The 12,761-nt window shown below is 41.6% G+C and overlaps 1 protein-coding gene across 3 annotated transcripts in view; it reads right to left on the reverse strand.

The window, feature by feature from the left end:
• Positions 1 to 1,168: 1,168 nt before the first annotated feature.
• The window catches only part of ASH1L (ASH1 like histone lysine methyltransferase), a 118,842-nt gene continuing 107,249 nt past the window's right edge, over positions 1,169 to 12,761 (reverse strand). For all 3 annotated transcript variants that reach the window (XM_063439388.1, XM_063439390.1, XM_063439389.1), the window contains exons 17-28: positions 11,030 to 11,182; positions 10,790 to 10,844; positions 10,238 to 10,370; positions 9,903 to 10,151; positions 9,107 to 9,193; positions 8,788 to 8,878; positions 5,790 to 5,928; positions 5,519 to 5,691; positions 5,268 to 5,434; positions 5,138 to 5,178; positions 4,761 to 5,041; positions 1,169 to 4,027 (exon numbers count right to left, since the gene is read on the reverse strand). In XM_063439388.1, the coding sequence (XP_063295458.1) occupies positions 3,936 to 4,027; positions 4,761 to 5,041; positions 5,138 to 5,178; positions 5,268 to 5,434; positions 5,519 to 5,691; positions 5,790 to 5,928; positions 8,788 to 8,878; positions 9,107 to 9,193; positions 9,903 to 10,151; positions 10,238 to 10,370; positions 10,790 to 10,844; positions 11,030 to 11,182 (1,661 nt within the window). In that variant the 3' untranslated portion in view covers positions 1,169 to 3,935. The remainder of the gene's footprint in view (positions 4,028 to 4,760; positions 5,042 to 5,137; positions 5,179 to 5,267; positions 5,435 to 5,518; positions 5,692 to 5,789; positions 5,929 to 8,787; positions 8,879 to 9,106; positions 9,194 to 9,902; positions 10,152 to 10,237; positions 10,371 to 10,789; positions 10,845 to 11,029; positions 11,183 to 12,761) is intronic.

The raw sequence follows: 12,761 nt of genomic DNA on the forward strand, positions 1-12,761 counted from the left end.
TGAGAATTCATTTTCAGCTGAGCTGCTGACATAACCGCCCCACATCCACTTTCTTCTCCTAAGGGGGCAGGCTTATGCTGAAGAAATAGCAAAAAAATAAATAAATAAAATTTGAACTAAAACGTTTTGGAGATGGAGAACAATACAGCATAAATACAAGGCTAAAACTGATCAACTGCACCTAGGTTCTGTTGGTTACTTGAGTTTTAATTAACATATAAAATGTACAACTTTATCCATTTTAGGAGAATACGTTTTTTATTTTTATGTTTAGTTATTTTTAAGGAAGGAATCAAATGTACGGATCTCACCATTTATGTAGTGAGGAGAATATTTTTTTTCCAAAGTAACAACAGTATAAAGACTTAAGAGTGGTTAAAGGAGAAGTTTCACCTAAACTTAAAAAGCATGTTATAAAGCAACTCAAACTATTCCACCCGCCTTTTTGTGGCTCTGATGTGAGAAGGCACTACTAACTTCTTCAGCCATATGAAACTGTCACTTTAACACGTTATAACCATACTGTGCTTTTTGTGAACATCCCTTTTGCTAGGAGGACTGAACAAACGTAACATGTGAGGTAACAAGGAGAGTTATCAGAGTGACGTGATCCGAAATGTGATGCAAAGTTCTAAAAGTGAGGCAATCACTTTAAAATTCAAATGGGATCAGAAAACACATTTCATTGGGGGATTACTCCAGTTTTACAACTTTGCACCACTTTTCAAAACACAACACTTTGAGAAAAAATTAGTTTTTCAACTAGCCTGGGCATAATCATGTTAGCCAAGGCTCCTGAACCCCAGAAAAAAACATTAACGTGAGGGTATGAAAATGCTGTTTGATAGACGAAGAGAGACATCGATCAAGTTCAACCTCACATTTGTTTTTTCGGTTGATACATAAGAAGGCAAAAAACCCAGTATGAAGTCCATCTGGTTTTGCAACAAATTAGGAAAAAATTCATTCTTGACCCCAGAATGATTGTCAGATATTTCCTTTGATACTTCTATTTCAACTTGCCAAAAATAGGACAGTAGTGTGTTTTATTTCTTTTTTTAAATATGTGAATGTGAAACTTCTACCTCTTTAAAACACGAGTTCCACACAGACGGGAAGAAAAAAAAGAAAACAAAAACAAACAAACAAAAAACAAAAACACAAGCGGTAAGTAGGAAAACAGGTATTTTTTCCATTTAATACTAGAGTCTCAGTAACTGAGATTGAAGAGTACATCCAATGCTAGAATCGGTAATAACATCATTTACAGAGATTAACATCAAAACAATGATCTATTTCGTTCTGCATGTAAAAATGAAACATATTAGCAGCATCGTGTTCAGCGCACCGGCCACGCAGACAGGCGGGTCAGGACTGCGTACGGTGTAGTGCTTCTAGAATTTTAAAAACCTTATGATAAACCTTCTTTTCAATTATTATTATAAAACAAACTGGCAAAAAAAAAAAAAAAAAAAAAAAAGGAATTCTATTTCCAATTGGGAAAAAAAATCTTCCTCGAATATTAAATCAAACACAGGCACACACACAGAAAAAAAATAAAAATATATATATATGTATATATTTATAGCGTTGCTCGCTTCAAATCCTTTGATTGTCTGAAAATATTTTTTAAGCCTCTGACTCCTTAATTTGATGTCACAGCGTGATACGTGCGCTCCCCACAATGTCACAGAGACTTGCTTCTCTCTACCTGCCATTTTGAATGACCTTTTTAGTGTTACACACAATTTACAATGATTCATATTTTTTTTTTTTTTATCTTTAATCCCTTTTTTTTTCTGGAAAAAAGTACAGCAGACGGAGTGTGGATTGAAGGCAGTCCGAGTATTGTATACTCGGATGCACCACTCTCAGTCTTGCAAAATAAGAAAATATTCAAAACACCTTTTTTTTTTTTTTCTTTTCTTTTTTTTAATAAAATATTTTCTTTTGGAAAGGATTTTATTTTTACCTTTTTTTTTTTTTTTCTCTCAAAATCAAGATGTAACAAGTTAACCCTTTCTGCGATTTGCTGCATTGTGCAAGTCCTGGCAGTGCGAGGGTTGGTGGAATGACATTAACGGGTATTATACATCAGAACGCCATGAGCCGGTGTAATAACCGACAGGTCGCAATATTGCTTCACACCAATACAAATATATTCATGTATATATATTACATAGCAATATAATATATACACACATAACTTGGCACATTATTTAACAATCTGTATTCCTTTTATAAGGACTTTTTGATATATGTATATATCTCTAGATATATAAAATTCAAAAGCTATGCTTTATTGTATTATTTTTAAGTTTGCCTCCATCAAGATTTCTATCATCAACCCAGGGGTCAATGGGGTCCTGTAGCTTTTTCCTAATGACGGCTGGAGCTGTCTCTCCACCTCTTGCATGGTGCCTCTCTCTGCTATACATTTTAAAAGATAAAAGTACACGTCTCCCATGGGATACTGCAAATGACTGCCCCAAACACCTACGTCTCACTATGGGGCAGGAAATACGGAAATCTTATGTGGGACGGCTTCACCAAGCTCCCCCACCCATAATGTCTCAGGATCAGGAAGTGCGCCTCCACCTGGATTACTAAGAAATATGGCTCCCCCACTACTTGACATATTACAACATCAATATCTCATACAGGCCCTTGTGTAATGTGCCCTCATGCATTACCTGTCTGGGACAGGGACATATAATACAGAGCAGTGCAATTATTGATTGGCAGCAGAGGGCAAATAGGGCCAAGTAGTGGGAGGATATTACACAAGACAAACACAGGATATTACTATTACCAAATGGCAAGATGATGCTATATTATATCTCCTGGGTAGGTACGGTGTTTGCCATGCGATACTATTAATACTCGGTGGAAGTAGCACAATGTACAGGGCGTGCTATTCCTGATCAGCTGAAAGGGTTAACTATTCAGGGGAGCTGTATTTTTGCCTGGTTAGGAGAGTATCGGTGCTCCTCTGTGGTTGAGGCACATTTTGCAGGAGAGTACTAGTCCTGTTTAGTGGCAGGGGTCACAGTCAGTACTCAAGGGAGAGCTAGTTCTACATGGGAAGAGCACACAGTACAGTTTGTAATCTACTCCAGACTAGAGTAATAGAAATTCTACATGATAGAGGGGGAGGCACATGGCAGCACATGCCAAGGTTGTGGAACCAGAGAGAGGATGCTATGTATTCGGATAATGTGGCCAAGCAGTAACAAACATAATTATTTAATAGGGACATTTGATATTAAAGCATAGGACACCATGAATTATGAGAGGTGAGCTATAGATTTCAAGGCCAGGTATTGACCACCCAATGTTTTCTTTTACCAACAAGAGCCGTCATCATTTCTGCAGATTCATCATGCACTAAATTTCAAGACCTCGAGGACAGTCTGCTGATCTGTATGAATGCTAAATAAAAAGCAGAGTCCTTGAGCCTTAGACCACTGACAGCTTTACCAGGAGTGTATGAAAGCTAAGGGAAATAAACAGCGCACACAGAGTGGCTGAACGATGTGAGAGTGCAGGGCGCACAGAGACTGCAGGAAAGTGCAGAGTCAAAAAGTAGCACAGTGTGCACACAGCATGAATGGACCTGCAGGGCAAAAGCTTAAATTCAAATCATCTGAAAAAGAACCAGTACCAAAAAATATTAAATTAAAATAAATTCCATCTGCGCAATCTCCTTCCAGAGGTAAGTGCTAAATCCCTGTGTGGGAGGCTGCTCATGCCTGCATCCAATAATAGTAAACTCAGTTTCCACCTGGGGCAAAAGGATAAACCGAATACTGTGTAAGTGCTCCAGGTCTGTACTCAAAGACACGGATTATACAGACTGTCCCCTGTTCACTCGTTCAGGGCTGGTGAGCCCTTCTACTTTTCTTTCATCAGACTGGCAGTCTCTGTTTATCCCATCACTTCTTAAAGATGCACTCTGGAAGTGTAAGGGTGCGTCGCCGCAGCTTCCTGCAGGGGCCCTCCTCCAGCAGATATGTCACATCAACAGCTGGGAGACCAAAACAGACATGAAAACATCATTCACTACTGCATTACTATTTACACTACATGACCAATGTATTGCTGGGCTCCATGTAAATATGAAAACTTCCTCTCTGCTGTGTAAGAAATCGTGAGCATGCATGCTACCCACAATGCATCAGGAGTGAGCTTGCACGTTGCAACCACCCCACTGAATACAGGTTCAAGAATCTCTGTTATCTACAAAATTAACAGCAATTTGTCCATCTCAATGTACATAAGATTCTATTTAAAAAATAATTTAAAGAAATTAATCATGCTCTTTACTATAAAGCTTTACATGTTACCCTATACAAAAACAACTATATTATCTGTAAGTTCTATCTTGTTACTAGGTGTTCAGAGCTAATTTCAGAAGCCTTTCAGCTCAGCAATCCCATCCACACTCCACCTATCAATCTTTGAGAAGGATCATTCTAATAACATGGAGTACGCCAGCATGAGCAATCTGTATACATCTGAATTTTTACCAGCTGTGGGGACTAAGATTGTATTTCAAGTGATACCTAGGGAGAATGCACAAATTCCTTAATAAATGTATTCAAAAGTCTTAACGCAAAACTCTGTAACTAGCGATGTGATTGGGAGAGCCAAATAACACAATAGTGATCAATAATGACAATTGCAAGAACACATTTTTATCTTGGCACTATTCAGTCACGCTAGATAACAAATATGCATCCCCTGCCTTGGGGACTCACCATTTTTCCCAGGGAGCTTTTCAAGAAGCCTGAGAAGGATCTGGTTAAGTTTCTCTCTTTGCGCCTGTTGTCTGATTTGAGGAGAGCATGCGTGGTGGGGAAGGGGGCTATGTTCTTCCACTGGAGTTTCCTGCACCTCCAGGTTGGTGGTATCAGGATCTGCCTCCTCAGGGACCGGCATCTCTTCACTTCCCAATAGATCATCCATTTGAGGGAGAGGGTCCTCCTCAAGTGGAAGGTCCCTAGTGGGCGGTTTTGAGCGTCCAGATTTCCAGGACGATCTTGGTAAAAGAGCGTGGTATTAACACATTAACAAACCCTGGAAATCAAAGTCTCCAATAAAAAAAATTAAATTAAAATAAATTACAAACACTTACCGACCACCATTACGTTTGTAGTTGTCTGGCACATAGTGAGGCTGTGAAATGAGAAAAGACAATGGTCACGTCAAGGATGAGAAATTATAATTACCATTAGGTGTTCCCTCGCTGTACCATTGATTCTTACCGAAAAGTCCCTTTTTGGGGTCAGTTTCTTCGTGAAATGGTCAAAGGCATAGCTTTTAGTGCAGATAGGGAAGCGATTGCGGTGAATTTTATAGAAAAGGTGAGCAGATTTATCCAGACGATAATCACATATATAAACATCTTGTTCTTTCACTCCTTTAGGCCTTCCTACATAACAGACAGAGAAAGAGATTGCTATATACAGGTGGACAGTTGCAAATTCACTTGAATTTTGATTTAGGCATAGCTCACCTTTGCAGTAAGTATACAGGTCCAAGACACAGCATGTGCCAACCACAGCTTCCAGTGGAATGATCTCATACAGCGGCACCCGGAACAGCTCATTGTGGTAAAACCTACGAGAGGGTGAGTGGTGCGTCTCATGTGGCCGGAAGTAATGGTGGCCAAATGCAAAACGTTCTCCCCTAGGGAGAAAAAAACCAAAACAGAGTACAATATTAGATCAAGAATTTCTTGTGCGTTATTTACCAGTAACTTAATATTTAATCTTAAGAAAAAGTACTTTTCATTTTTCCACAGCTTCTCAATACGGAAGATGTCCAGTTTCTCTCGGTTTATGTGAGACAGGAGCCTATACGACTGTCGCACTGGCTGTCCGTCTGGAGTCCTGCGGCTGTCCCTCATCAGGTACACACAGTCACCTGTACAAAAAAAAAAGTACAATCTGCAATGTGGTAGGCAGAATACACACTCATAACTAAATATAAGAAGATAAAGATATCCAGGAGCTTATAGCATATAATGAGTAAATACTAAATGTATAATATATTATCAGAGAGTAGATATAAATATCAATACAATTCCAAAATTCTAAAATCTATTAAAACATCCAGGAAAGAGTCAATAAACAGTTTCTTAGTCTTATATGTCAGCAATACATAAAAGTCCAAATTGTAGATAAATGAGGGATCAGTCCAAGCACTAAAACAAGTTGTTATAACATATGTAATCTTTGAACATATATCATAAATAACCTCTGACCTGCTTGGATATACAATACAGAATCAGATAAGGTTCTTATGAATTTATTCTACTTTCATATAAGAAAGAAAAAAGGATAAAAAACTAAATCTAGGCTTGTTAGTAATATAGACTAACAGCCTAATTCACAGTCTCCAATATTTGTTTTAAGAGTTTTTAGAAAAGTTTTAAGAGTTTTTAGAATTTTGGAATTGTATTGATATTTATATCTACTCTGTGATAATATATTATACATTTAGTATTTACTCATTATATGCTATAAGCTCCTGGATATCTTTATCTTCTTATATTTGTAAATCTTTATGGGATTCGGTGAAATCCTATATTTTCCAGTTTCTATCCTATTCTCGGTCTTATTCCCTCTTACACACCCTCTGATAGACATATTTTTTTTTTTTTTTTTTTTTTTAATTCTTTATTTTTGTTGTGCAAAAGCTTGACAGACAGGTTTACTATGCCACGATAATAGTTACAGGCATTTCAAGAGACATAGTACTGTGGCACTTAAGAAGAAACGCACATTTTTTTTTTTTTTCAAGAGTAATAAACAAGCAAAAACACGGTATGTCAGATATTTTGTATGCAGGGGTTAACATTTGTGTAATACTGCCACAACAGCGTATGCAGTCAAGAAATAAACACAATTTTAGTACATGTGGGGCATGGAAAGAGCTGCACATTTTTATATGTTATATATACAAGCTTAGGTATACGCTTCTATCTGTAGCTCTCAGGGACGAGAAATTGCTTGGAACTCACACTGCAGGTGTCTCATATGCTTGTCAAATGTGCCTAGCTGTATGTAGACTGCAATATGCTAAAAACTACACTTCAATGGGTACTATACTGGTAGTATGCAAGTTGCATTCTGCTTCACCAAATAACTATATATTTTATGCTGCACATTTTTATATTTAAGATTAGACATGACAAGCAGATTTGGATTTAGCTCTGCAACCAAACGGATTATTTTAAGTAAACTGTAGACTATGCTTATACATGAAACTATATCACGAGGCTGGAGGCAGAAATATACAGAGAGAAAACAAGCCTAAACAAATGGCATAGCATTAGTGGACGAGCATAAAACTGCTTTGTCCTTTAAATGGAATTATAGCAGGAGTAACATAAAAGAAAAAGACCTTTATGTGAGAAAGATTAAGGGTGGTCGACAGATATATTTATGCTGGTGTCCGTTTGGGGTCGGCAGTTAGGCAGGGTCAGGGTCTCAACCAATGCCTCTGGTAGGCCACCCCAAGCAGTCCTTTTCTAGTCCAGCTTTAAGGCTTACATGATGGGAGGGATCTCCGTGAGCTCCATATCCCTTCATCGCTCTCCCTCTCCAACCCAGGTCGGCGTTTCGTGCAGCATGAAGGCTGGTACCTGGTGGTGTCAGGAAGCTCTGTTTGGTGTTGTAGCCTGGGCTATGCATCTCCCAGTGGGGCTGATGGATTCCTCTTTTGAAAGGGGGTCCCTGCGGGGGAGCTCTGTGAGCCGATTTACCCCCTGGAGTCGACCGTCCGGCTCTCCCTCTCTTCTGGCGCCTGGGTATAAGGCAGTTCTGCCGCTGTGGAGTCGGCTTGGTCCGCTGGGCTGCAGGAGGTGAGCGGCGCTGTGAGTTTGCAGATTGTTGCCTCTCCTCTAGCTTCCGCCAGAATGCCTCAAATATCTTGTCTAGCTTGGTTGCGATAGATTCAGTCGGCATGGTAAGAGGCCTGGCGTCCGCCATCTTAGGTTGCCTGAGGCGGTAAGATTCAGGCTGCAGCGTGTGCTTGTGCGGGGCTACAGGTGCTCCAGTGGCTGGAGTGCTAAGGCCGGGATGACCCCCACCGGCAGGGGGGGAACGGGTGCCCGTACTGCGTCTGCTCGTTCCCACAGGAGTTCAGGTGGGGAGAGCGGCCGCCTCCCCCGCACTCTCACTCCCGGGTAGGCCGCAATAAAGTTTTGAGCTGAAATTGCTGGGGATGCGCCTGTAAAGCTCTGAAATAGATCCGGGCTGATTGTAGGCTATTTCTAGCTCTCGGGTTGCAACGGTTGTGTTTGAGAAGGTCAGTATTAAGACGATTTCTTAGAGTTTCGGTCGGAGCTGACTCTGCATGCGTCCATTCCGTTTGGCAGCCAGGCCCCGCCCCCCATAGACATATTTTTTGACTATCAGGACTAATCACTCATAACTAAATATCCACACACGCATATTGTTATAGCTAAAAATCCAGACTCACAAGCATAGATACAGTTTAATATCCACATATGCATTCAATTACTGCTAAATATCCACATAGCTATAGATAAAAAGCAGCAAAGCAGAGATCCAATATAAAAAAAAGTATTATTCTCCCACGTATGGGTATAAAAAATAGTGTAACAATATACAGCATACAGGTTTAATAACTACACACTTTAACCAGAGCATGGATAAAGTACGGAATGCATACACCGCTATTGGTTAATATCAACACACGCAGATTATTTACATAGCAGTACACACAGGTATCTAGACAAACTCTATATACAGTCACCTTGACGTAGTAACAGTTCATCTCTCAGCAAACAGATGAAGTAAACAAAACCAGGCTGTGCGTAGTGAGGACAGGGAATCATGGGGACCTCCTGTAAAACATAACCAAGATATGAGAACTTTAGATATATGTTATTAACCTGCCCCACAAGGGTTCTAGGCTGGCTTCACACAGAGGTGGATCTGAAATAAGGCTTAAGACCAGCTTTCACAAAATCAGGACAGGCCCAGAGTGTGTAATCTGCATCCAATGTAATTAAATATCAGAACAGGTTCATGCCATGATGTGTTTGGATCAAATGTACCAGATAATCACTTACCCGAACCACAGGCCTAGGGTCGCACTGTTCACACAGATAGTGTTCAACATCCGAGGTTACCCCCATACAGTCACAATGCTGCCAAACCTGAAAAGTAAGCAGACCATATGTCATTAATTCACGCAGTTACGTTGCATTTAATTAGCCCCAAAACTAAGACACCGTAGGTCACTCTGCATCCATACAGTAAAATAACTACTACTATGCTGTCACTTGGTAAATCCATCAACTTCTTTATCCAAACTCATCCACACAAGGAAAGATGGGCAAACTTAATATATAGTGTATACTCAAAACTCTGACTTCCCCTTTACACCCCTCAACTCTGCTATAAAGATAAGGACTCCATATTCTTTAATATTACGACTATTACCCAATCCAGAAAGTTTCAGACTGCTTCACCCAACCTGATGGAATATTAGGATGGCTGCACTGTAAAATGAGGACTCTCCCGTCGGGTGCCCGAATGGTGAAATCAAAAGAGCCAAACACTGTAAAATCAGGTCTCTGGCAATTACATAATAATATCATAACTTTTCCCGACCCGTTTAGTAAAATTCGTACTCCAAAACACTAAACCTGTACTATAAAAGCAGCCTGGTGTTCTACCAGTAGAAGTCAACTATGTTCTCAAACCGTAAACTATTTATCAAGGCAAAATCCATGATGCAGTTGGATAAAGGTCACCATAATCACTAACATAAACTAACTAAAGACATTCCCTGTAGCCAGATAACAGAGTGCTGGCCAATAAAGAATATAATGTAAACATACCCAAATTCTAGTGCATCCTTACCATGCATTTCTCACACTGAATCATTAGCCCCTCATCCTTGTAGAGACCACAGATACATCTAATTATATCGTCATCCTTTTCGTGGTTGCCATCTTTGTCACAGAGTGAAGCTTCACTGCTGTCAGCTTCACTAGCAGTCTCGCCAACTATCTCATCAATCTGGGCAGACGACTCGTGCCGGGCGCTATAGTATGCCTTCCGCAGTTTGCAAACATCTCTACCGATCTGAGACTTCCTGCCATGATATTTCTGAAAAAATGTAAAGGTATGTGTTGATTTGCTGAAACACAGCCATACAGGGTGACCACCAGGAGAAATTCCCCAGACAGACTAACCTCTGCATTGCGAAAAACCTTCAGCATGTCTGTATCAAAGGTTTCCACAGTCTTGTAGTATCCAGTGAGGATCTGCTTCTCAATTGTGAGCAAATCCAGTGGGTCTGAGACTTTCTCATAGTAATAAGGGTTTCTAAAGATGAAAAAGACACGTGTAAGTTCACTTTTGGAGAGATTACCTCAACTACCCCTCTGTCTCTTTCTGTTGTAGAGTTCCCCAGTTAGCCTTCTGCTTGTTCTTGAGGGGGGCTTCGACCCATTACCACTGTTATTCTTCATAGGAAAAACTCACCCTGCTTAACGCTCTGTCTCTTCCTAAGACACATTGATCCTAATTACCCTCATTGTTTCTTCCCAAGGAACACTAATCCCAATTACACTAAAAACTATTCCTAAAAACATTAGAAGAAGATTACCACTCTGTTCCTTCACCTGTAAAGCACCAAGCAGTTACCCCTCAGCTTCCCTCCAGGAGAAAATTACCTCCTTACTTCTCTGCCTCTTCCCAAGTGGGAATGCTCTGAATTTATCTATGCTTCTAGTTTTACTTACTTTTTCTTGGGTGGAAGACTGAGAAGAGGTGTTGCCAGGTTCTGATTGGAGGAATCTGTAGAGGAAAAAAAATCCCAAGGATCAATGGTTGATGAGGTCAAGAATATTAAATGTACAACACAACAACACACAATGAGCCTCAGCTGCTTAGTCGCATAGTTCACAGTAAATCAACAGTTTGAAAACCTCCATTGTGCATTGTGGACGGCAAACTTCCTTCAACAGATTTGCTGCACACACCTTTGTAGCAGATAATGCCATCGCAAATCTCTTTGAAGATCTGCGCCAGACGAGCTGCCCTTGCTACCTCGATGTTCTCTTCTGCCGCTGCCAGGCGTCTGGTGCGGACTGAGCGGGAGGTTTGCAAGGCAGCAAACTGTGTCATAAACACATCTGAAAAAAAATTAAATAGGAAACAAAATTTAGGAGAAGATAAAACCAGATATAAAACCAAAATATAGACTGAACAAAATTATAAATGCAACACTTGTTTTTGCCCCCGTTTTTCATGAGTGGAACTCAAAGATTTAAGACTTTTTCTATGTACACAAAAGGCCTATTTCTCTAGTGAGCACTTCTCATTGTTCAGTATAATCAAAATACTGATTTATTAGTAGACGCAGGTGAGGTAGCCTGGAAGCTCTAAACGAAGCTGTGAAAACATTGGTTTTGTTATGGTCCTTGAGTTTGTTCTAGCTAGGCCTTATTATTTAGGTTCTCTTAGCACTGATATTTCCTATTTGTATTAAGAGTGGCCACTCTAAGTGCAGTAATATGCCCTTCTACCTTCCACCTACTTTGCCGTTGTTAAGCAGCTGGTCTATGTTCAGCTGAGGATAACCCGCTAAGTCAGGGGTAGGCAACCTTCGGTACTCCAGATTTTGTGGACTACCTCTCCCCTGATGCCTTGGTGTATGGCAGTAAAAGATGTAGTCGGGGGCGGGGCCTGACCGCTGAACGAGACAGACGCAGGTTGAGAGAGCTCCTCAATCTTTATAAACTTATGCTTCAAATAGGGTGATATTCCTCTCAATCGGTGCCCATATCGACACCCATCGACCCGAGAACTCAGGGGCCACTCTCAGCAAGAAATCCCGACATTTATAAGCACCATACAGGCGCTAAAGCTTCCTGCGGCCTACTACCTTATTTTGGGCGGGAGACGCGGCCGATCTCCTGCCTAACAAGCACGCAGCAGTGGTTGGGCTCCTGCTTTCCCCCCCCTCTGGACCGGCGGGGGTTATCCCGGTCCCTGCCGAGCTAGACATCAGGGCCAACCGAACGACAGACGCCTACCCAGAGGCGCTACAAACAGGCTCACAAAATGGTGGCTGCATGTAACTCGGCACCACGACCACCTTATCGAGCGACTAACCCACCAACCAAATGAGACAAACTGAATCCAGCCGAGATGGCGGCTCAGAAGCAGCCTATGACCCAGCGGACACTGATTAAGCCGCCCGAGCACACGCTAGAGTTTGTTGGCCGACTATGCACCTATCTCTGGGCGAAGCTCAAAAACAGGAGACAGACCTACAAGCTAGCGGTGAGAGAAATAAAGGCGTGGATACGCCCGGCTACCCGACGCCACCTGCAAGGGTACCCACCTCGGAACAAGTTGGAAACAAAGCCGAGGGTCTATATGGCGGGAAACGGCGCCGAGGTCCTCGGACAGCAATGCTCACAGGCCTCGGAATAGGACCACTCGAGACACCCGTCCAAACTGTCAATCAGCGGCACTAACAACCCCGAATCAGCACGGGTCAAGCCCTCACAAAGCCTGCTACGACGCTGCCCTGCCCCACAGACCGCATCCCCGGAACGCATGGGAACAGCTCCCGGGTGCACCGACGAAGGAAACACCGGCTGGAATTGCCCCGCGGCAACTTCCAACACTGGGGGCATCCACCCAGCCCCAACAAGGCATCGGCTGACCCCAACGGGACTTGGACTCAATGTCAGGTAGAATGCC

The sequence above is a fragment of the Pelobates fuscus genome, chromosome 13 (genome assembly GCF_036172605.1).
Source record: "Pelobates fuscus isolate aPelFus1 chromosome 13, aPelFus1.pri, whole genome shotgun sequence".
Lineage (NCBI taxonomy): Eukaryota > Metazoa > Chordata > Amphibia > Anura > Pelobatidae > Pelobates > Pelobates fuscus.